Raw genomic sequence first — 26,342 nt, forward strand, 5'->3', positions numbered from 1 at the left:
TCTGGAACTCCTTCACAGGACTCTCAGCACCGCCCACACTCATCACAGCTACCAAGCCGACCAATCGCGGAGCTTGCACTATGCATCATTGCGTTGTGTAGTTAAATTTTTTGATAGGAGCATTAATAAATGCATTAATAAATATAGTATACAAACTCTTATAGAGAGCGGTACAGTGGCTCAGTGGTTAGCACTGTCGCCTTACAGCAAGAAGATCGCCAATTCAAGTCCCGCCAGTTGGCGTTTATGTGTAGATTTTGCATGTTCTCCTCATGTTGACATGGGTTTAACTAAACTGGCCATAGTGTATGTGTAGCAGAGGTCAGCTAGTGAAGTGCTGAGCAGGTAAACCTCATGTGGAAAGTTGGCAGTTTGATCCCAGCTCAGAGTGGGTTGGGTGGTGTAGGACTGTTAGGGTTACATTGGTGCCGTGACCCAGATGGGAGTGAGAGATTTGAGTGAGTAAGTGTAGCAGAGGCCAGCTAGTGAAGTGCTGAGGAGGTAAACCTCACTGCTCTGACCTCTAAAGGTGCTCTAGCGACAGACGCCGTGGTCTTTAGCCTCCTTTGTAGAGAAACCGACTCCCATGCGGAAAGTCGCCGGTTTGATCCCAGCTCAGAGTGGGTTGGGTGGTGTAGGACCAGTGAGGTTACATATGTGTGTGAATGAGAGACTGTATAGGTGTTTCTCAGTACTGGGTTGCAGCTGGAAGGGAATTTGCTGTGTACTGTAAGACATATGCTGGATAAGTTGACGGTTCATTCCACTGTGGTGACCCCTGATGAATAAAGGGACTAAGCTGAAGGATAATTAATGAATGAACTCTTATGGCCTGATTGTAAAAGTGCATGAAGACATCAGTGAAAACACAATGCACAGTCTGAGTTAATTGATGGTGCCATTGCTTGGCAACATTATGTAACTCTGACAAGTCTCAGAGCCTGAGATATTCATCATTATCTTTGTTTAAAAACTCCCACGCGTCTGGCACTACAAGTACAAACAAGCCTATTCAAACAGAATCTACATGGAGCGTTTTTATTACGAATTAGACAAGAAAAAGTCTGACAGCTTCAGAAAAAAGCACGTTCAACCAGAAAGACATCATTTCATCCATAATTTCAAAGTGCGAGTGGAATTTAGTCCCACTCAAAGCTCATTAGAATAGTAATTATGTTAGAGAGTGCATTTCCTCAGAGGAAATGAAGCAATTTGTGAAACATCCTGGCGTACTTCGAAATCCCAGGTGCTTTTTATGCAAACGGAAACCCACTCCGGGGTATCCCAGTACAGGAATCGCGTTCAGTAAGGGTGTTGCATTAAGTATGAGCCCATGTCGTTTCTATGAGGCATTCAGACAGGGAGCGCAGTATGAACATGACAGCCTCATGTAACATTCATTGAGCCAAATGTAATTTTAAAAAGAATTTTACATTGCAGATTTGCTGGATGAGAGTTAGGCTAAATGTACCGCATGCAAGGGATAGTTCACCCAAAAAGATGTAAACTCTTTCTTCATTTTACTCTCCTTACGTAGTGCTATATTTGATTAATGCTTCATGGAGCACAAACATTTAGCAGAGCATTTTTCATACGGTGGAAGTGGATCCAGGTCTTCTGAAGCAATATGATAGCTTTGTATGAGGAACGAACATAAAATATGCAGGATTCATACATATACAAACATATCAGCCCAATCCATTGATATTATGGGCTCTATTTTAGCAATCTAACACATGGTCTAAAGGTGCACTTAGGCTGTGCGAATCCACTTTTGCTATTTTGTGTTGCACCAGGCGCATTGTGAGAATGGCTTGTCCTTTTTGGCTGTGTTTAGGAACTGCGGATCTGCTTATGCACTAGGTCAAATCGATCAGGGGTGCGTTTCCGAAAATCATTTTTAGCCAACTAAGGTCGCAAGTTGTGTTGTTACAAACATAGTTCGTTGATTTGGCGTTTCCCAAATCCATCGTTCCAACGAACATTCGCAAACTGCATGGCAAACTTTTACACTTGCAACTACACCTCTAGAGCTGTAGTTAGAAGCAGACTTCCTGGTTGTGTTCTATTCTCAGTTACCCCCCTATGCCCTATTTGTTTAGAACGTTCCACATTTAAACTTGGAATGATTGAAAAAATCATTAAAGTAATCTCTCTTAGGTGTATTTTAGTTTCAAAGTGTTTTTACAGTTCAGTTTGAGCGATCTTTATATAGACAATTGCGCTCCCTTCGAAGTGCACTTTGAAAACATTTATGCCATTTTTAACGCAGCCGTGACGAAAACTATAGGTGACCTATTATTTAAAAGCGGAATTTACGTTACGTCTCCAAAGCTTGTGAAAACAAAAATATATAGTGTACGTTAATGGTTTTAATTTATAGTAAGAAAAGTATCAGTACTGTAGGCCTATATGACATGGGCTGTTGGTTAGAACATTTCTGCAGTGGTTTGAATGTGTCAAATTGTAAAAGTAGATTTTCACAGTAAATAAAATAAAATAAAAAATAAACAAGATCCTACTTAATAATAATAATAAAAAAAAATAATACTCATAACAATTACGACAATTTTTTTCACCTTTTTTCACCAATTTTCACCCTTAATGCCTAGGACAGTATGGAGTACTTACAGGAGAGAGGGGAAGGATCGCATAGGACTGCGAGGTGGGAATTAAACTCGGGTCGCGAAGTGTCGACGCGCTAACCACTGTCGCGGACAAAATTATTATTTTTTTAAATAGCCTACTGTAAATTACAACCATTTTATATATGAGAGTAAAATACGAGTTAGCTAAGTGGTTTTATGTTTTAGAATAATATGGCATATTCTTAGTAATATTTGTAAAGGAAGCATTGGCCCTATATGTGCTGTTTACATATATTTCAATTAATATGGAAAACGAGTGCATGTTTTTACCAAAACTAATATTGGATTATTTTTAAATGCGTGTGCGTGAAAAACAATATAATTTGCACAAAAAACTATGGGTTTTTATTTAAAGAAGTAGTTACTCCACCCCATTTAGAACATCATTACACACATCTAAAGTGGTTCAAACGATGCATTTGCAACAGAGAAACTACGGTTTTGGGAAACACTCATCACTACATTGTTCTTTTCCCAAACGATGCATCGTACTATAGTAGTTCAGTTGCGAGTTACGTCATTGTTTGGAAAACTTATTCCATTACAATAATACCATTTTACATTTAAACCTTCACATTTTCATATTTAAAAATGTAAAATCAACGCATACGTCATTTGGACATATCACTTACTGTGTGCACTATTTAAATAACAAACAAAAATCAAAAAAACCCTGTCCCATTGACTTTTGACTAGCTTTAAGCTGGTCAATGGCGTAGTCTATTTCAGTTGCTTCAAAATAGCTTTTCAGACCAGCACAACTATAGAAGCAGAAATTAGCACAAATGCATTTGCTATTTAAACAACGTAGCGCATGAAGATAAAATGATAACTGCGCTGGGCTGAAATTAGCAAAAAAACACTGTTTGATGAACCATTATGACTTTATAAGACATATATTTGAATATAGTTAAATACGTTTAATAAATACTTTAATCTCCCATGTGTTTCCATATTCACAAATCAATAGAGGCTCAGAATTTGTAAGGAAAATCGTAGACTTTAAAATGAAAATATCTTTATTTACAGCCCAAGATCATCGGAAATATGTGTGTAAGTCTACATTGCAAACTGCAAATTTTGTTTATTCACTAGAGGGCGCTGTCTACATTTTTGTGAATCTGAAATGTGTTACTTGTGGTAAATTTTGTTTCAGATACATGTTCTTCTTGTACACAACCTCAAATTTTACCTTGATATTACTTTGCTTGCAATCTACATCACAACACTGTACAAGGTGAGCTACTGAGCAAACTGACCATTGTGTCCATATGGAGATACATGAGACGGTTTCTCTTTGCACATTCACTTTGATATAATTGCTCAAGTTTACTTTTATATTGTGTATTGTTTTATTTATATTTATTTGTATTTAAATGTTTAAAGTACTTTTAGTTAATTAAAAAGTTATTAAAGTTACTAAGTTGATGAAACTGAAGTTTTTTGTGTTTTTTTACCTGTTTCTCTAGTAAAATTACAATATCGTGATAATACCGTATACCGTGATAAAAGCTCAATCAATTAATCGCAGCATGAAAATGTGATACCGGCACATGCCTAGTTGTGGTATTTATTAGGTGTTGTGCAAAGAACTGCACAAAAATAATCCAATATTTGTTGATAATAATGTAAAAGGAACAAAAGTAGAGTTCATTTTACCTAGAAACTGCAGTTAAACATATATTAAAGCACTAAATTGTACACTGAAGCACATATTTTTAATGAGCCTTTATTTTATGGTTTAAACCAACAAGAGCATTTGTGGTTGAACTGGCCCTTTTAATTTTTGAGTGAACTGTCCCTTTAAATGATCTCCTTCCCTCATCCTGTTTTGCGTTTATGCATGCTTCTGAATTGACACCTATCTGTGTGTGTTTATAAAATATGCAATAATTACGAAGTAGACTTATACAATTGTTCACATCATGTTTGCTCTTGCAGAAATTCCCTGGAGCTCCAATGCAGACATACTGGTACATGTGCATTTTCATAAACAAACATGCACACGTTCACGCACACACACATAGTTATGGAGTCGCTTTTCAAACACACACATACTGTATATACTGTATATATGCCCACGAATCGCTGACACACAACATATCTAGGGGCTCAATCTCATCTGAATAAACACAAACACACCACACACACACACACACACACACACACACATATTCCCCACCCCCATCATCCCACCCACACACACATTACTGCAGTGGATGCAGTCTTTAACTCACGTTGGAGTCCAGCAGGTCGATGCTGTCCAGGCTCTTGCTGCGGTGGATTCGGCCCTTGATTCTGCGCAGGGATGGTTTGCCGTGGCCCGATCCCTCAGATTCATCCAGCACAGAGACTTTCTCTGGGTTGGGGATATATGCGTTGAACTTGGGATAATAACTGAGGAAGTGACAGATAGAAGAGTGTCGGTTTTATTTGACATAAAAATGACAGATTGAAAAAAAATGCAAAGAATTGTCAAATAAAAGACTTACACTGCAGGGCCGTATTTGTCTTTGTCGTGTTTGGGGAAGACCCTGAGATTGAAGCACAAGAGAAACAGAGAAAGATGCTTTAAGTTTGATCACAAATGCAGTGAAAAGAAAGACAACATGTAAAGATGTAGTTTAATCATTGTTTCAATTCTGTCTTTTTTATGGATATCCTGAAGGTTTTATGACTGTTTGTAAAAATACAGTGGTGTTAATCAAAATACACACAGGAATATAATTTCTTGTAAATGTCATTCCAATAATCACTGTTTTATTTACAACTTAATTGTTGTTATTTACAGTCAACTTAAGCATAAATGTGACCCTGGACCTGGACCCTGGTCATACGTAAGAGTAAAAAATTGAGATTAAAGAATAAATAAGCTTTCCGTTGATGTGTGGTTTGTTAGAATATTTCAATATTTAGTCGAGGTAAAACTATTTGAATATCTGGAATCTAAGGGTTAAAAAACCTAAATATTGACAAAATCACCTCAAGTTACTAATCTAAAACTAAGTTGTATATATAAATAAGCTTTCCGTTGATGTGTGGTTTGTTCAGCCTGATCTCACGAGAAAACGTAAGTATTTTACGGTTTGTCAGTTTAGTGGCTAATTCGTACGAATTCATACAAGTTCAGTCGTACGAAATTGTACGATTTTTAAAAGGAGGCGTGGCACCTAACCCCACCCCTAAACCCAACCGTCATTGGGGATGAGCAAATCGTACTAAAATGTATGAATTAGATTATACGAATTCATACGAATTAGCCACTAAATTGAAAAGTTACGAATTGCCGTGAGATTGTGTTGGTTTGTTAGGATAGGACAATATTTAGCCAAGATAAAACTATTTGAATATGTGGAATCTGAGGGTTAAGAAAATCTAAATATTGACAAAATCAACTCAAGTTACAAATCAAAAACTGAGTTTTATGAATAAATAAGCTTTCTGTTGATGTATGGTTTGTTAGGATATGACAATATTTAGCAAAGATAAAACTATTTTAATATCTTGAATCCGAGGGTTAAAAAAATAAATATTGAGAAAAACACCTCAAGTTACTGATCAAAATTTGAGTTTTGATTTATTTACAGTAGGAAATTTGCAAAATGTCTTGTAATGTAATGTAATGTGTATTTATATAGCGCATTTATCATGTATGTCCATACACCCAAATGCTTCACAATCATGAGGGGGGCCTCGCCACACTACTGCCAGTGTGCAGCATCCATTTGGATGATGCGACGGCAGCCACAGGACAAAGGCACCAGTGCGCTCACCACACATCAGCTATATGTCTTCATGGAACATGATGTTTACTTATTAATCTAATGATTTTGGCATTAACAAAATCTATCATCGTTACCCATACAATGTATTTTGGTCCAACATCTATGTTAACAGGAGGATGAAGATGAAACCAGAATGGACATTTCAACAAGACAATGATCCAAAACACGGCCAAGCAAACTCTCAAATGTAGAATGACCCAGCCAATCACATGACTTGAATCCAATAGAAAATACAAAATAAAGCTCAGATTTGATAGACGAGACCCACAGAACCATCAAGATTTTAACAGTCTGTTGAAGTTTGTGAACAATCACACCTGAGCAATTCAAGTGACTTCCTTCCCCATGTGAAAGGTGTCTTTAAGCTGCCGACAAAAAGCCTTTTATTTAAATATTAAATACATTTCAGTAGTTCAGTAATTACACAGAACTCATTTTCATTTTGTTTTATATTTATGTTTGTATTGTTTGTATTTTTACCAAAATCTGGTTTAATTCCATGTCAACAGCTCCTTTAGAAACATTATTCCCAGGAAAAAAACATGACATATTCAATAATTATTTTCCTCGCTGTACAGTAAGACAGGTTTTGTGGTTACAAATCTGTCCAAATATTTCCACTGAACACAAATGTGAAAGGCTATTTTCCAATATTAGATAGAAAACCAGAAAAAGCCGATAAACACATTTACAGTATCCTTCTCTCATAAAAGAAAAGAAATCTGAAAAATGGTTAAACGTGGATGAAAGCGACAGATTAAATCACCATGGGATTGTGTGTCTCCTTCGTCTACTCGTAATCCAATCAACCAAAACTCATCTTAATACCAGCTGTAAACAGAGCCAGTTTTAACAGGAGTTTGGCCTGATTGATTTGACATAAGACGATGAAACAACAATGGTGTCAGGAAGCAAGAATCAATTGTTCCAACTTATATAGTGTAGCACAGGTTATAGTAAAACCCTTCCTGGGAATTCCTGACATGTGTCTTCTCTATTATGTGATAAGATTTTAGGAATAATGTATAAATTTGCACAGGGACTGTTGCGATGTTAAAAACCAACATTAATTACTTTCAGTGGAGGTGAACAAAAACCAAAAGAACAAACGATGCAGGTTTTAAACATGAAGGCCAATAAATGATGACAGGATATTCATATTTGGGTTAACATTAGCTTTCTTCTTATTTTTTCAAAACAATTAATTCTTTGTAAATCAGTCTGAAGACAAAAATGGCTTAAAAAGGACACAATTAGCATTGAAATATACATCCAGGACCATCAAATCAAAGACTTTAATGAGGTCAAATCAATTTTTAATCAGAAATTGCTAGTATATTTCACAAAAATGGCGAATAATGCATTCAATTAAACATGAAATTCATCCATTCATTCATTTTCTTCCGACTTAGTCCATTTATTAATCTGGGGTCGCCACAGCGGCATGAACCGCCAACTTATTCAGCATATGTTTTACACAGCGGATGCCCTTTCAGCAGCAAAAACATCCATACACACTCATTCACACACAATCATACTCTATGGCCAATTTAGTTTATTCAATTCACCTACAAGGGGAGAACATGCAAACTCCACACAGAAATACCAACTGACCCACACTGTAAAAATGAATCTTGAGGCTTGTAATTTTCATTAAAAAAATTGATGTGGTCATTAAAAATAATGTGCATATTGTCTTTTAAAAAATGTTTATTCTGGATTTATCATAAAATATTGAGAAGATTTCGGTAATAAAATAAAAAAATTTAATTCACTTATTATTTTAAGCAATTATTAGGCTTAATTTGAGAAACCAAGTAAGCTATTAAAATTGACGAAAGATGGCTTCCCGTTTATTTTAAGAAAATTCACTTAATTTTGTGGATTTGATTAAGATGTTTGCATTTCAATCTCCACAACGGTGGTTATCAGATGACATTTTGAAGGAGCAGATCAACAGTGAGCATGTTAAGAGGCAAGCATTAACAGTTTAGAATTTATATTGTCTTAAATAAGCTCATTCAGGAAAAACCTGCTGTTCAAGCTTGTTCAGGAGCTTAGTTTTTGCCCTACGATGTATATAGTAATACACAGCCGGGACTCAAACCAGTGACCTTCTTGCTGTGAGGCGGCAGTGCCATTGTGTCAGCAAACATGAAATTCATTTTAAAGTAAAATAATGTACATGAAAAGCAGTTTATTATACATCTGGCTTCAATACTTCAATACTAGCTTTGAAATAAAATGTAAATATTAAACACTGTAACATCTGAAAATTGCCATTGGATTAAAAATACGTTAAAAAAGGAACTTCCAATAAATGAGTAAATATAAATAATTTAAATACAAAAATTAATTTGACTATTTAACTAAAAACATTATGGCAGCAAGAATTTTTTTACAGTGTGTTATGTTTGAGTAAAATATAATTTCTGTTTTATTCTGTAAACTACTGCACTGTAAAAACTTGTCACTGTAAAACTTTGATCAACTGTTCGAGACAACAAATGTTTTTAGTTCATTATAACTTATTAAACTACGTTAATTATGTTCTAACTTAATTTTATAAGTTACGCAAGCTGTTTCAAGTCAGTTTAACATAATATAAGTTCAGAGGACTCATAAGGTTAATTTGATTCAGCTTAAAAATTTGAGGCAACCAGAATTTTTTACAGTTTGTCGAAATTTTTTCCACAAATACAAAACTGTTGTCATTCTAAAAATACTAAAATACATTCAGACGAGTTTACATTCATTGTTTTAACTTCAGAAGAGTTGAGAAATCAATATTTGGTGGAATAACCCAAATCTTCACATTTGTAAAAAGAAATTGCCTAATGTGGCAATATTTTTACATTTATACAGCAATTTAATTTGGAAGAAATGCTAATATAAAAAACGTCAAATTTAACTCCAAACTAACTCAAGAAATCTAGAGAAACTGAGCATTTCCAAATGGTCTCTTAATTTTTTCACAGCTGTATATTAAACACAAAGCTCAAATGATATTGTTCAATCACTTCCCAGTAAGCATCAATACACCTGCTGCATGTAAAAAAAAAACAGTCCAACAAACCCTAGAGGCAAAATGCAGCGTCTACATCAATAAAACAAACATGTATTCATTCATTATCCTTCAGCTTAGTCCCTCATTTATCAGGAATCACCACCGCAGAATGAACCGCAGATTCCGGCACACATTTTACACAGTGGATAACCTTCCAGCTGCAACCCAGTACTGGGAAACACCCATACACTCTCGCATTCACACACTAGGGCTAATTTTGTTCATCCTATTCACCTATACCGCTTGTCTTTGGACTGTGGGGGAAACCGGAGCACCCGGAGGAAAATCACACCATCACGGGGAGAACATGCAAACTCCACACAGAAATGCCATCTGAGCCAGCCGGGACTCAGCCCATCGACCTTCTTGCTGTGAGGCGACAGTGCTAACCACTGAGCCACTGTGCCGCACATTAAAACAAATATAACAATTTGCACTCTTTAAAAATCACAATACCACCCACATTATACATTTAAGTCATGCTAGTAAATGCCACTCATCAATAATTAGTGTCCCATCTGCTCCGTCTGAACCCTAGGAGGATATATGCATATATAATATGCATGATGTCTCATATGATCATGTCATTCACTACAGTAAATACTACAGGACATGAAAGCACTCCAAGTCAAACACTGAATAAAAGATAAAACACAACGCATTCAATACAATAATGCAACTTAATGGAGATAAAATGAGCATCTGCTTCACAAACCTTTAATATTTTAGGATTATATTTTACACCGTGCACCTTCAAATGCCTCTTTGTGATAAAAGGAGAGACCTGACCTTGCAGAGGTTATATAATTCCCCCGGAGTGCATGCTTTACAGTAGCTGTATTAAAATGTAAGACAGTCCCGGTACAGTAGGAAGACACATTTGAATGCCCTGCTCCATTACCGTTCGCATCGTGTTTGTGAAAAGGATTTGCTGGAAACCCCTGCAAAATTAAATTCAATAGGCAAATCTACAGTCTCAGTGCAATGACTGGGACACCAATGAAAAGGAGAGCTCCTTTACATATTAAGTGGTAGATTAAGAAAGCCTCCCTGGCTGCTGCTTGCTCCTGGCCTTGAAGAATACCATAATAAGAACAAAAACTGAAGAAGCGTATACAATGCCTCTTCTGGGATGTAATTTACAGTGTTAAAGCAGAATAGAGAGGACAAAGACATTAGCGCGGCAATGAGGCTGATGTTAGCCTGAGGAAATGACTGAGGTCTCACCTTCTTCAGTTAACCTTTTAAGTCAAATACGTTAAAACTCATCTGGGAATGTGTTCAAGGACAAATGTATGTGGGCACATACTGTACATAGAGGATTTAAAGCCAAAAAAGGACACAGATGTGTACCATAAGACCAGAAATGTACTTGAAGCAACTATGAAGGTATCAGCAGTGCTTCCCACACATAGACTTTATTTGGGCGGGCCGTCCAGGGGTGCGTTTCCAAAAATCATCTTTAGCCAACTAAGGTTGCAAGTTCCGTCATTACAAACATAGTTTGTTGATTTGATGTTTTCCAAATCCGTCGTTCCAACGATCATTCGCAAACTGCGTCGCAAACTTGTACACTTGCAACTACACCTCTAGAAGCAGAGTTCCTGGTTGTGTACTATTCCCACTTATCCCCCCTATGCCCTATTCATTTAGAACATTCTAACATTTAAACTTGGAATTATTTAAAAAAAAAGCATTAAAGTCATCTCTCTTAGGTGTAATTTGCTTTCAAAGTATTTTTACAGTTCAGTTTTAGCGATCTTCATGTTTACAATTGCACTCCCTTCGCAGTGCACTTTGAAAACAATGATGTCATTTCGAGAGTTCACACTTAGCTGATAATCAATAAAGCGTATTTGGCATGCTGTCCTGGGAGAGAGCCCTGAACTCGTAATATCCTCGAGCCCGGGGCTCCCTCCCGTTAGAAGGGCGAGAGTGGAGTTCGAGCTCAGGTAGGTCTCGAGGACTCCCCTGCTTGTCGCCGTGTGAGAAGTGTAAACTAGTGTAGTTTTCGGTGATAATTTCTAGTCTAGATAATTTCTAGATAATTATAGTCGATTGGCTATAGTTTATGTTTTTGGACGGTGGGAGGAAACCGGGGGACCCGGGGGAAACCCACGCGAACACGGGGAGAACATGTAAACTCCGCACAGAAACACCAACCAGCCCGATAGGAGGTTGGACCAGCGGTGTTCTTGCTGTGAGGCAACAGTGCTAGCCACTGGGCCACCGTGTCGCCCTATCGAAAAAAGAGGGAGGAAGTAGGGGTGGAAGGGGGGTAAGCTTCAAGACGAAGATAGCTGGAGTGAAAACTCTGGTTATTTATAATGCTTCCGTAATCATCTAATGGGTCAGATTACGGAGCTAATGAGGAGCCAGCCGTGTTGATCATAAGCATGTGATCCTCTCGAAATTAGTTTATAAATAAACCACACTTCAAGAATTCACACTTAGCTGATAATCAATAAAGCGTATTTGGCATGCTGTCCCGGGAGAGAACCCTGAGCTCGTAATATCCTCGAGCCCGGGGCTCCCTCCCATTAGAAGGGTGAGAGCGGAGTTCGAGCTCAGGTAGGTCTCGAGGACTCCCCAAAAAAAGCTTTAAAGCTCGGGACAGCAGCTGCGTATTGAAGTGCCCCCCAAATGGCGAGAGGTCATTGCCATATCCGGCTGTTGGATATGAATTGAAGGGAGATAGGTTCCTGCGGGAGCGAAGTTGTAGTGATGCTAGAAATAGGAAAGTAGCGAAGTAACTAGACGCTGAAAGAAGAAAAGAAGCGGAGGATCTCAACGCTGAGAAAGGGGTAGGGAGTGGGAAGGGGAGAGGGGTTGTAGAGAGGGTGGAGAAAAGAGTGGAAGCATTCAACGCTGGAAGGAAGTGAAGGGGATGCGGAGGAACTCGACGCTGGAAAGGTAAAGAAAAGAAATCTACTGGGCGTAGGGGCGGAGTATCGTCTGAGACTTAGAGCTCTGGGGATGACTCCGTGGGAGTTAGAGCTGTAGGATTGAACTACCCCAGGAGTCTGGGGAGGGTTGGAGACTCCTTGGGAGTCAGGGTTGGTGAGTGATGCTATTTGTGAATATAGAAAGAGTAGCAGAGGAACTCAATGCTGAAAAGAGTAAAGTAGCGGAGAAACGCGACGCTGAAGAAAGAAAGTAGCGGAGGAACTCAACGCTGGAAGGGGGTTTTGGGAGTTAGAGGTGGGTAGAGGAGAGGAGTTGTAGTAAGGGGGGGGGTTGAGGAAAGAGCGGAAGCATTCAACGCTAGAAGGAAGGGAAGGAGATGCGGAGGAACTCAACGCTAGGGAATATAGAACAGGAGATGCGGAGAAACTTGACGCTGGAAAGGGGTTAGGGAGTAAAAGATGTTGGGGGGGTGGAAGAGGGAGGGGATGGAGGAAAGAGCAGAAGCATTCGACGCTTGATGGAAGAGAAGGAGGTGCGGAGGAACTCGACGCTATAGAAAATAGAACAGGAAGTGCGGAGGAACTCAACGCTAGAAAACCAGAAAGATGTCAATTGAAGTGGGGGGTAATTGATTGACTCCGGGGGAGTCAGGCCTTGGATGGTGTTACTTAGGCTAAAGAGATGAGAGTAGCGGAAGAACTCAACGCTAGAAGGAAGAGATAGTAGCGGAGCAACTCGACGCTGAAAAAGAAAAAGGTAGCGGAGGGAGGTAGGGAGTAAAGATGTTGGGGGGGGGGGGGGGGGGGGGTTAAGAGGAAGGGGATGGAGGAAAGAGCGGAAGCCTTCGATGCTTGAAGGAAAGAAAGGAGGAAGGAAGTGGAAGACAGAAGATTTTTATACTGGTGGCCTGGGGAAAACGTGTTCCTCTTGTTGGGGTAGGGGTTCGGGCACTCCAGGGAGAGCTAAGGGGAGATTATTTACTGAAATGAGAGCGGTTGGGGGCGGGGGGCTGGGGGGGGGGGGGGGGGAGTTTGGGAGGAGGCAGAGTTATATTTCTGTCCTTGTATTCAAGATGGTTCTTTGAGATAGAATCGGCTGAATCAGATGTAGGAATTAAAAGCATCCGAGGACCAGCGGCCGAGAGCCGGAATGGCTGGAGAATGAATGGGAAGCCTAATAGGTGTAGTATTACTTTGAGGTGTTTTTGGAACCAGAATAGAGGGTTACTGGATGGTTAGTGTCATCAGTAAAGTGGAGAGGAGGGGTTGGGGTCTTGGGATCTCCTCAGCTGTAGGAATGCTGGAAGGATTTGAAACGGGATCAAAATGTAAATGAGTGGCCATTGTGGATTTGATCTGTTTGCTCTGCAGGATAAAGAAACCATCTTCTCCCCCATTAAGCAAAGTTAAATCAGAGATGGGGAAGTGGATGGAATGGTTATGAATTTGAGCATCCAAGATGCCGTAAAAGGCTAGAGTGAACATGCGTCGTGGGTGCAAGCTGTGTGAAAAGACTGAAGCCTTAGCATAATAAGTGTATACCTTTGGAGAGGATGTTACGTGTAATGGGGGCTAGTCGATAATAACGGTTAAATATGCTCCCACGGAGGCTTTTAAACTGCAGTAGGAGTGCACGTGAGTGTGTCAGTAGTGGTATGTTAAATGGAAGCGTATGTGAGCTCAGCAGAGCGTCACTGCTGCGGCGGTGGTGTAGAGGGGAAATAAAGCTCGGCGTAGCTTCTCTACTGTTGCATCGTGGATGTGGGCTGTATGAGTGGAAATGTATACTTTGTGTAGAGTGTGATTGTATTTGGAATGGATGTGGAATGAAATGGGTTGGATGAAGATCAGCTTCTAGTCATGATCTCTAGAATGAGAAATGAGAGAGAATCAGAAATTAAATCTTACAACATGGTACATGTAGAGCAGACATAATATACAGTTTTAGCTGATAATATACAGTTTTAGCTGATATCCATGCGAGGCGTCTTAATAAGGGTATGGGCAACTGTGAGTTTCATTGTCGCCGTGTGCGAGGATGGTAGGAGTGGGCATTTGTCCCCCACAGGATGGCAGATGGAAGCAAAGCTGAGGATTTGGGGTGTGCTTGTCTGGTGGTCCTGGAAGTACCTCTTGAAGACTGAGTGGTGGAGTGGAGTTTAACCTTAGTGATATAGAATTTGTTTAGAATGCGAATGTATCTAACGCCTTTTCATAGCAGTCAAGTGGGAAGTTTGTTTCTTTGCCATTTTCACCTCCAACCGATGTGCCAATATAAGGTTAAATATGACACTTGTGTATGGACATATGCGTCACTGGCGTATTACGATTGGACTTCTGTGCTCGATGTGGTGAATGTATCTCGCTGGTTGGGTAATAATCTCAGCAGTTAAATGACTATCAAATGTGGCAGAGGTTTTTTTTTATTTTATTTTTTAAAATTTATTTAGTTTTTAATTATTTATTTATTTTTATTTCATTTTATTTATTTATTTATTTATTTTTATTTTTATTTATTTATTTTTTTTATTAAATATATCAAATGCCAACATCAAACTATGAACTTTAAAAAGTCACCACTTAGTAAAAACTGTGTTAATGGAATGATTGTTATGGGCTTTACTTTAATCCATGTTTAATAACATGTTAGGGATGTTTACAGGATTAAATTCGCAAGCATATCTGGCCCAATTAATTCACGAAGTCTTTTACAGCCGAGTTCATTCATAATTTATCGAGAGAGGGCGGAGCCGTATCGAGTTTTAGAGCTCATTGGATAGTGACGCCTCTGCTTTCCGCTATTGGCTCAATGGAGTGTCAATCAAAGATCGGCGGCCATTTTGTTTACCAAATACTAGTGTTTGTGTGAAAGACGCTACTGCACACCGGTGACTAGACTGGATGATAACAGCGATGTTTATCGACGTATGAATATGTCGCGGACTAATGTTTACGGATTATGGTGTCTGGATCCTTGCAGTCAAATACTTATGGATCTGTGGACGGGCGGGAGGCTTGAAGGGTGAGTTTTTGGTTTTAAATCTTTCTAGTCACACAAGTCTTGTTATCAAAATATTTATAAAAGGTTTAGTCTTTGTTGGAGAGAAGTTATTTTCTCGAGGCTTCCTCTTGAAGCGTGCTATAAACACGTTACCTAGGGTGCACTGCTAGGAGAGCAGTGAGAGTTCGGCTTTATTACATGGCTTGGATCGCCGACGTCTTGAGTTTAGTTGTAGTTTGCAGACTGCGGTTGTGTGAAGCAGTTTGAAGTAGAAGTGGAAGAGCTTGTGGGACGACGTTTTGCGGGAATCCAGGCTGGATAGCAGGCGAGGCTGCGGCTGAATTCTCAGGGAGAGCGGGGCTCTGGCTGCAGTTGTTGTTTGTTTGTTTGTTTGTTTGTTTGTTTGTTTTTCCTTCTCGATTTGTTAAATGGTGTGATGCTGGAGCGTTTTGTAGCAGGAAGCAAGCTTCAAGACGAAGATAGCTGGAGTGAAAAACTCTGGTTATTTATAATGCTTCCGTAATCATTTAATGGGTCAGATTATGGAGCTAATGAGGAGCCAGCAGTGGTGATCATAAGCACGTGATCCTCTCGAAATTAGTTTATAAATAAACCACACTTTGAACTCAGCTGTGGCTCATGGCAAAAGCTATAGGTGACCTATTATTTAAAAGTGGAATTTACGTTACGTCTCCAAAGCTTGCGAAAACAAAAATACATAGCATACGTTTATGCTTTTAATTTATAGTAGGTCATTTATTAAGAAATGTATCAGTACTGTAGGCCTTTATGATATGGGCTGTTGGTAAGAACTTTCTGCTGTGGTTTGCATGTGTCAAATTGTAAAAGTAGACTTTTTAAAATATAAAAATAAATAAACAATATCCTACTTCATAATCATCATCATCATCATCATCATCATTAATATTATTATTAAAAGTAGGATTTTTCATTTCCTAATATAAAATTAATTTCTTAATACATGGCCTCATTATTTATTTATTTATATGATTTATATTAGAATACGTGTTAGTTTTTGTAAGTGATTTTAGGTTTTAGAATAGAATATGTAATGTTCTCAATAATATTTGAAAGGAAACATTGGCCCTATATGTGCCGTTTACATATATTTCAATTAATATGGAAAATGAGTGCATGTTTTTAGCAAAACTAATACTGGATTTTTTTTTATGCATGTGTGTGTTAAACAATATATTTGCACAAAAAAATTATGGGGTTGTTCTCTAAAGAAGTTGTTCCTCCATCCCGTTTAGAGCATCATTATGGGTGTTTTACGTTATAACTAGTGTGGTTCAAACGATGGATCTGCGACAGAGAAACTACAGGTTTTGGGAAACACTCATCACTACATTGTTCTTTTCCCAGATGATGTATCGTACTATGATAGTTCAGCCGCAACTAATGTCGTTGTTTGGGAAATGCAGCCCAGGTATATTTATGGCCAGGTATATTTGGTGACATTCATTTTTTATTCATTATCATCCTTTTACACTTTTTTTTGTATATCCAAACATCTATGATTGATTAACTAGTGGAAAATCTCCTCTTACCCTACACGTTTTTTACTGTCAACACTCCAAGGTTATTATAGTTAACGAAAATGAATGAAAAAACGAAAACTAGAATTGAAAAATCCTTTTTATTATCTGAAATAAAAATTAAAACGAGAATTAAAAAAAAACAAAAAAACTAGAACTAACTGAAACTGAAACCGCGACAAAAACAACAACTGGACATGACAGCACCATGGTGACAGCATTGAACACAACCTGAGCAGAGACTTTAACACATTTGTGTCAAATAATGGGTTTTATTTCTATATTAGTGATCCTGATCGCGTCACTACTGTGTATCTAACCCCTGAAGCAGCCTTGCACACATATTTAGCCTTGCACACATATTTGTAAATACTTTGTTTGTACATTAAACTTTAAATAATGACAATGAATAAATAAATAAACAAATTCAACCCAGGCTCATTCTGAAAACATACCCCTATATACATTTCTGGAGAGCACCAAATACATACCAGGAGGTACTTTTTTTTGCAGTTTTCGTTGGCGGGAATTCACCAGAGGCCGCTGTGTATGCTTTTTCAGATCTCCATTCGCGCCTGTTCTTGCGTAAATCCACCAGGGGATGCTGTTGACTGACTGGCTGACCGATCGACTAGCCCCCTCTCCTTCCCTAAACCTAACCAATAGTGTTTTCAAAAGCACCGATTGACCAGCGCCCACCCACTTCCCTAAATCCAACCGACAATTTTAAAAAGCAATCCAGAAAAAGAAAAGCCCTCTGCCTTTTTTTTACCATGTTTTCAGATCTTACCACATTTCCACCCTGTTATTCACTTGTTTATTGAACTTTTTGGCTTCTGTTTTTGTCTTACCCTCTTTCTAGAACCATTTTTCACTGGACTCGAACCCTGTGGTCAGCTCCTCTCTACATCTCAAGTCCACTGACGTTACTGGACAAACTGGTAACAGCGGGAAAGCCATCTATTTGAAGGTAAGTGGTCAGCTGGTAAGCACTATTGCTGCATAGCATTCATTTTAAAGATGTAATGCAGCCATACGTACCTCTGGCTACACAATTTGCACTCTCCAGAAATGTATATAGGGCTACGTTTTCAGAATGTCAGACTTTTTTAGAAGTCAGCTACCCAACCAATGTTGCTGTCCAAACAAGATGCTTAGCGTACTTCCAGCCGTAAACAAAAGCCTACGGAAAAGTCTATAATCCAAGCTCTTCCTATATTGCACGATTAGATATAGTAGAGAAGGATCCTGCTTGATCAGCCAATCAATATCTAACATAAAGGCTCAAGTCATCCTACAAACAGTTCAGATGCAAACAGACAATGCTGACCCCAACAATACCATCCATGGCTGCCATCAAAATCATCTCATTGATGATGACATTTTTTTAACAAACGTTATTATGAGTTTTTATCCATGGCACCAAAGCAGAGCTAGCTTTCTGCTTGGACAACTCCAAGTTTAGTTTCTACTAAAGAGGGCCATCTATTAGCAGGCTGTTGGTTTACGAGCGTCAACCGCTAATGAAGTGAATAATCACTCTGGATGTGGATGAAAGTGGACGGCGAGGGCGTTTATTTGGCTTGACGGAGCTGAGGCACTTACACAGAGTCTCAATCAGTGCTGCTGTAATACAAAACAGTGCGGGGAAGCCCGGAGATTAGCATGAAACGCTTCCTCCGTCAGTCAAATGAGCACTCGGCTCACGTTTAAAAGAGTGTGTAAATGCTAAAAAGCACGTGTTAGCAGGCCTCGGGGTGGGCAACTGCCGCCTATGCATTAGGCCTGGTTAAAGCGAAGCTCTGGAAGAGTTTGTGCGACTGCGGGGGGATGAAGACCATCTGCTGTGTTTCCAGGACTCAAATAGACATGGTTCGCAAATCACGAGGAGGAGATATAAGGGTTTGTAGTGTCATTTTAGTTCGTCCATTCATTGATAATCACAGGCACAAGCAGTGCTTAGGGGTGTGCATGATCAGTGTTGGTGGCGCCAGTGGTGTAAAGTAACTAATTTCAAATACTCAAATTACTGTAATTACTGTAGTTGTGTAGTGTAGTTGTAAAAAAAGTGTACTTTTACTTTGCCTTGGCCTTGAGTACATATTTATTGCAGAATTGGTACTTTTACTCCTTCAACCTGCAGTTACTACTTTATTTTTTCATGTCTATGGGGATTAGAAAAATCAGTCCTGTGATTTCTGTCCAATCAAATCGCACACTGTAGGTAAATCACCTCATAATGAACTACCTCAAGACATGGGCGATTTATAATTGCTGCAAACTGTTTGGAAGCATTAAAAGTGTCTAAGAAGATGTCCCAAATCTTTACACGCATTGACCCAGAGACTGTTTAGATGCACGTCACTGATGAGAAGATGACGGATGTTTACTGTATGATGACGAAATGGCCTTAAACATCCAGCAGGCACAAGACGTCAACAAAACGTTACATTGATGTTGTACCCCAATGTCATGAGGACATTGCATTTTGTTTGCAAATGAAAATCGGGTTGACATCAGAACTCCACGTCTGGCTAACATCAATGTTCAACGTCCAACCTAAAACCAACCAAATATCAACATCTGATGATGTTACAGCTTGACGTTGTGTGAACGTTACCACTATGATTTCTGTCAGATGTTGGATTTTGGTTGCCATACCTGACGAATAAATGTCAGTAATTTCGTCTGTTGGCTCGACGTTGGATTTTGGTCATTTTCTAACACAACCTAAAATCAACCAAATATCAACGTCATTTGACGTCATTATTGGAGATCAAAATAACGTTGTCATTAGACGCTGACTAGACATTGAATTTTGGTCACCTGACATCACAACCTAAATCTAACCTAATATTAGCATCTTATGACATTGTGTGCCTGCTAGGCAATAACTAGATGCACTACAGAATGTTTACACACACACACGTGCACAAATTACATGTAAACGCATCAGCTTTTCCCAAAATAATACACACTACTCACTACTCTTGAGTACTTCTGAAAGGGCTACTATTAACTCATACTTTGAGTAATAATAACAACAGATACTTTTACTCTACCTGCGCTTCATTTTTATGGAAGTTTAGGTACTGCCTATTGCTAACCTTAGCAGAAGACTAGTCAGTGTCTAGGTTTTTTAATTATTACATTTTATTTAGATAAAGGTAATTACCTCACACATTCATTTGCCATGTTGTTTCTGATCATGTTTGTCTTCATATAAAATCAGGCCAATAATTATCTTGTGCTTAACTACCCTCAATATCATATCAAAATCATACCAAAAAAAAAAGCATGTTGTGTAACATCCCTCTCTCCCCTGACAGCTGCTCGACTTCAGCACACACACTTAGCAAGGAATATTTTCCAAATGGCACATTTAATATTGTTCAAGTTTTGCTATGCAATTTTGCAGGGACGTTTAGTATTTTTCACCTCACAGCAAGAAGGTCGCTGGTTTGAGTCCCAGCTGGGTCAGTTGGCATTTCTATGTGGAGTTTGCATGTTCTCCCTGTGTTGGCGTGGGTTTCCTATGGGTGCTCCGGTTTCACCCACAAGTCTAAACGCATGCACTATAGATAAATTGGATAAACTAAACTGACCGTAGTGTATGTGTGTGAATTTAAGAGTGTCTGGGTGTTTCCCAGTGGGTTGCAGCTGTAAGAGCATCCACTGCGTAAAACATATGCTGGATAAGTTGGCGGTTCATTTCGCTGTGGCAACCCCAGATTAATAAAAGGTCTAAGCCGAAAAGAAAATGAATGAATGAATGAATGATTGACATCCATAATGAGAAAAACAACACTATAGAATTTAATGGCTATTGGTCTCAAGCATTTTTCAAAATATCTTCTTTTGTGTTAAAAAAAGAAACATAAATGAATCACGGTTTCGCTAAACTACCCCTAGTTTATTCATGATAACTGTAGAAAAACTGTTATTTTACTAACAGTAATCAAGACCAAAACACATGGTTATTACACTTTTACTACAATAAAACCGTGGTTCATTTTTGCAAGCCCTGATAAAGCATTTGTCTTTGTGATCATATAGGCATCTGACATTTATTTCAATCAAAGACAAATGAGAAATGACTTATTAGAGTCACGTCCCACTCTGTCAACTGAACAGGTAGATGTTTACACAACCATGTTTCATATTGGAGTCATTTCTCTTCATATACAGCAACATCAAATGCAGGTCGCCTGATATTATCACCCATGAGGGCGCTTTTAAGTGATCTTCACTTGCCTCATGAGAACTTTCTCCTTTTTACCTCTTTTCCTGGACTGATCCTGAAATCTTCTGGGTGAAAGTGCACAGATATTTTATCACAGACAGGGAGGCTCACCTATAGGAACAGATCGAATGTAGCAACTCTCAATTTTCACTGTTTCTTTGATTAAAAAAAAAAAAAAAAAAATATATATATATATATATATATATATATATATATATATATATATATATATATATATATAAGAAAAATGAATTAATAAATGAGAGGTTATTTTTAAATCTAGTCAACATTCAGAATTGTTACAAAATTTGAGTCAAATTTGAGCAAGCTTTAAAAAATACCCTTCATTTATTCATTCATTTTCCTTCAGCTTAGTCTCTATTTCAGGGGTCGCCACAGCAGAATGAACCGCCAATTGTTCCAACATGTTTTACACAGCGGATGCCCTTCCAGCTACGACCCAGTACTGGGACACACATTCATACACTACAGCCAATTTAGATCATCCAATTCACCTTTAGCACATGTTTTTGGGGGAAATCGGAGCACCCGAACACACTCGAACACGGGGAGAACATGCAAACTCCACACAGACATGCGACAGAGCTAAACACTGAGCCACTGTGTCACCTACCTTTCATATAATGTTTTTTATTCTTTCTGACCTTCTTTTTTCAGTCCAAGCTATAATATTAGTATAGCTTTGATATTCTTCAAGCATTTATTAATACAATGTTTATACTGTCATCATATCTCAGATTTCTGATATCTCAGATTTCACCTAAAATAACTTCATTTGTGTTTCCGAAGATGAATGAAGACCTCAGAGGTTAAGAACAACATGAAGGTAAGGCCCAATCCCAATTCTACCCCTTAGCCCTTTCCCCTACCCCTCGCATTGCGCGTTCATGTGAAGGGGTAGGGGTGTCCCAATTCTCTTCAAACCAAGGGGTGAGAAAATTTCCCAGAATACACCAGCCACAACGGCAGTATTGCTGAACCCGGAAGTCAAGAGAAGCACAAATTAATGTTTTGTCATTATTACGAATTTTTACAACAAACAAGGATATGTTTCATAACTGCGTTCGTGTTTTACCGTCATGCTTTTTAAAAAAAAGCTAAAATAAAATATAATCCCTAATAATAACTCCTGTATAGCAGTCCCACAACATTCTGTCACTCGATGACGCTGGAATACCTTGTCAGAAAAGTCTAGTGGCAGGGAATGAGCGTTTTACAGTGTCTGCTGTAATGTTAATGTTGTTTTCGTGTGTTCACATAGATGAATAAGGCCACTGTGTATATGCGTAGTACAGTTGCGCAGCTTAATGTCACATTATGATAACATGATATCGTTGCCTTCAGTGATAAAATAATTACCCCAAAATAACACAACTATTTTTGTACCCATAACCCAAACAGAGTGTGAAGGGGAAGGGCTTCAAAATTTACCTTTAAGAAGTGGGACACTACTACAGCACCTGCACACTTCATCATATGTCATCGCGATCTCTTGCTTTATATGAGATCGATGATCAAAACCCACACGAACGCAGGGAGAACATGCAAACTCCACACAGAAAGGCCAACTGACCCAGCCGAGGCTTGAACCAGCGACCTTCTTGCTGTGAGGCGACAGCACTATCTACTGCGCCACTGCGTCACCACTGTCAAAATATATAAATGCTAATTTTATAAACAAGAAATCTCCATGAATGAAAGACAGGAAATCTAACCACAACTAAATTTTTTGAAACTAAATTCTAATAATTCCAATTATTATATCCAATTAAAATAATGCCGTTTTTAAAATACAAAATGCATATGTTGATTAAAAGCCACAAATGACCAATTATATTTTTTAATTGTAATATTTCTATATGATTATATACTAACCCTTACCCCAATTCTGTCATTTTTGTTCCTTGTTTGTAAGTCACTTAAGATAAAATCATAAGCTAAATGCATAAATGTAAAAAACTATAGTAAAATGATTATTATAAATGCATGCATTCCATGAGAACTGTCGATGAAAAATAATATTAATGCCACATTTGTTTAGATATGAAGGATTTTTCCTGTAAATAGCAGCAGCGTCATGTTTCAGAAGCCATGAATAATTAACCGCTACTCAAACAAGCTGAGTACCAACATCCAAACATTGCATCGCAAGGACGTCTCTCAGGTGCCTCATCATCATTTTAGAGTTATGTGGATTTGGCAAGTTTTATAGTTATTTGGAGCTTGTCGTGTTAAAAACCTGTTCTTGATAGTAAATTACGCTCTCTTGCTTGGTTGATTTGTCGCTCTGATGTTGTGGCACACGTGGCCTCTTGTAGTACAGGGTTCTCCTTTAAGCCACAACTATTGCAGTACTGCTGACATGAAGCGAAACAAGCTGACCTCCATTTAAGGGGGAAAATCTTACAAAATAAAGCAAGTGAGCAGGCTGCTATGAGAGCCTGAGGTGCTTTTAATGACAATGAAAACAAGATGAAAAATCTGGGTACTCGCAACTTGCTCCTAATTAGTTACAAATGAATTACCCAGCATGCAACACTCAAATTAGCAGCCTTTACTGACCCCAAGGGGCACAAAATGCCTACGGCTGTTGAATCATTACAGACCGACCATCTGCAAACAGAACTTTACTTATAAAAGCACTTTAAGGACAACATCTGACAATTTTTTCAACGCAATTACAACAAAAAGCTTAATATTTGTCCTATTTTGCTTCTGTTCTCTGCAACGTTTTCCCCTTTGATTCGCAGAGAATCTCTTTGCCCCATTAAACTCATAGGAGCAGCCGAAAAATCAACTGTAAGATGAAATGCGCCCCGTTCTAGGCCTACAGACCTGCTGAGCCCAGAGAATACATTGAAAAACACAACATATTAACGTTTCTCAGCAACATACACAATAGACTCAAATTTCCTGTTCATTCCTAGCATGTAGAGTAATAACATGATATATGAGGATGATACGATGTCACAAAGGAGATAACATTGTGAGATATGGTATTTAGGAGAGCAAAGTGATTATAAAAATACAATTTAAGTCAAAATTATTAGCCCCCCTTTATTTATTTTTTAATTATTTCCCAAATGATGTTTAACAGAGCAAGGAAATTTTCACAGTATGTCTGATAATATTTTTTTCTTCTGGAGAGTCTTATTTGTTTTATTTCGGCTAGAATAAAAGCAGTTTTCAATTTTTAAAAAACATTTTAAGGTCAAAATTATTAGCCCCTTTATGATATATATATATATTTTGATAGTCTACAGAACAAACCATCATTATAAAATAACTTGCCTAATTACCCTAACCTGCCTAGTTAACCTAATTAACCTAGTTAAGCCTTAAATGTCACTTTACGCTGTATAGAAGTGTCTTGAAAAATATCTAGTCAAATATTATTTACTGTCATCATGGCAAAGATAAATCAGAAAAGAAAAAAGATATTAGAAATGAGTTATTAAAACTATTATGTTTAGAAGTCTGTTGAAAAAATCTCTGTTAAACAGAAATTGGGGAAAAAAATAAACAGGGGGTCTAATAATTCAGGTGGGCTAATAATTCTGGCTTCAATGGTCCTACTGTGGTCCAAAGATGGCCACCGAAAGAGGATTGACGTAAAAAAAAAAGGGTAATGAAAAACCTTCAATCAATAACCAAGGTTTGAGTCGTATTGAGAACCTATGAAGAGAAAACATCAGTTGTTTATATGGGTTGACCTTGTGGAAATCTTCTGAGCCGATATGAATGTGCAGGTGACATTTAATGAAAATGGAGATTAATTAACGGCTGTGTTGTCTAGTCAGCTCACAGTGTAATCCAGTATAAAATCAGACACTCTTAAAAATAACCACATGCAGAGTACAGAAGGTTCTTTACAGTGTATCTTTAGATTATTCAAATCTTTATTTAATAAAGAAAACTATTATTTTAGAGTCATTCTGTAAAAGGTTCATTGAGGAACCCAAAATGGTTCTTCTACGGCATCAATGTGAAACCCCCCCATATTGGAACTTGTATTTTTAAGAGTGCACAAAGAAGCAGTCCTTGAGGAAGTGACCATAGTGAATGGAAAATGACTGAAAAACTTGTTCACAAAAAACACACACAATGATAATGACAGAAACACATACACACATCCATGCCTTAACTTTTTATTTCATTTTGAAAACACACACACAGTAGACACACACATATGAATGAGGTAACATGCTTGGGTTTGTAGTAGAGTGAATCATGAATGAAATAACACACGAGCGAAAAACTTTGCTCAAGCTTGGAAGCAGAGATTTAAATGTTCAAGCGACACGATTACACTGTTATAAATTAAAAGCGACACGACAGGCTTTCTCCCCTCAAGCTGCAGTGCCGACACATCCATTTATATACATATACTCACCACATATGTTTTCTGGGAGGCAGGCTACGGTCTCTGTTGTAGGCAGTCACCCCTAGAGCCAGCTGCATAACAGTAATGTATTTCTGGTAATTCACCATGGTACTGTTCACCGCTTTTTTGAAACACAAAAATCCGCACCGGAAGCGCAGGTACTACTAATAATGACAATTTATTCTCTCCTCCTTCTCCTCCTACTCCCTGGCATCGGCTTCAACTGCGTCTTCCTTGTTGAACATCACAGCGCCATTTCCAGCAGCAGCAGCAGAAGCAGCACTGACAGGGAAAACAGTCCCCGCGCGGGAACACGCCGCTGCCACCCATCACCACACTCACAGTCTGCTCGTATTACCTCTAAGAACGGAAAGCGCGCCAAATCCATCCGTTATTAGTCACGAGATGAGCATTCTTTTCCCGCCACTCGCGCCTGCTGCCACTTTGCTTAGAACGCTCTCTCTCTCTCTCTCTCTCTTTCTCTCTCTCGCTGCAGCGTCCACGCGACCGTGCGTGAGGTAGCTAGAGGAGTCTGTGTAGGTGTGTGTGTGAGTGTGTGTGGAGGTAGAAGGGGGGTTGCTTAAAGGGACAGTTCACCCAAATATTTACCATCTACTGACTCTTGTAAATAAATGAAATGTACATAGGAAGCTTTCAATAACATACTAGTCATGCTTTTTTATTACTTTAAATGACAATGAAAAGGTATATTCTTTAAAGCTTCAAAA

General features: G+C 38.4%; 1 protein-coding gene across 9 annotated transcripts in view; it reads right to left on the reverse strand.

Moving 5' to 3' along the window:
* Positions 1-26,116, reverse strand: part of tjp1b (tight junction protein 1b) — a 182,188-nt gene extending 156,072 nt beyond the window's left edge. For all 9 annotated transcript variants that reach the window (XM_056451648.1, XM_056451645.1, XM_056451640.1 and 6 more), the window contains exons 1-3: positions 25,624-26,116; positions 5,141-5,182; positions 4,886-5,045 (exon numbers count right to left, since the gene is read on the reverse strand). In XM_056451648.1, coding sequence (XP_056307623.1) covers positions 4,886-5,045; positions 5,141-5,182; positions 25,624-25,721 — 300 coding nt within the window. In that variant the 5' untranslated portion in view covers positions 25,722-26,116. The remainder of the gene's footprint in view (positions 1-4,885; positions 5,046-5,140; positions 5,183-25,623) is intronic.
* Between the last annotated feature and the right edge of the window lie 226 nt (positions 26,117-26,342).

The sequence above is a fragment of the Danio aesculapii genome, chromosome 25 (assembly GCF_903798145.1).
Source record: "Danio aesculapii chromosome 25, fDanAes4.1, whole genome shotgun sequence".
Taxonomy (NCBI): Eukaryota; Metazoa; Chordata; class Actinopteri; order Cypriniformes; family Danionidae; genus Danio; species Danio aesculapii.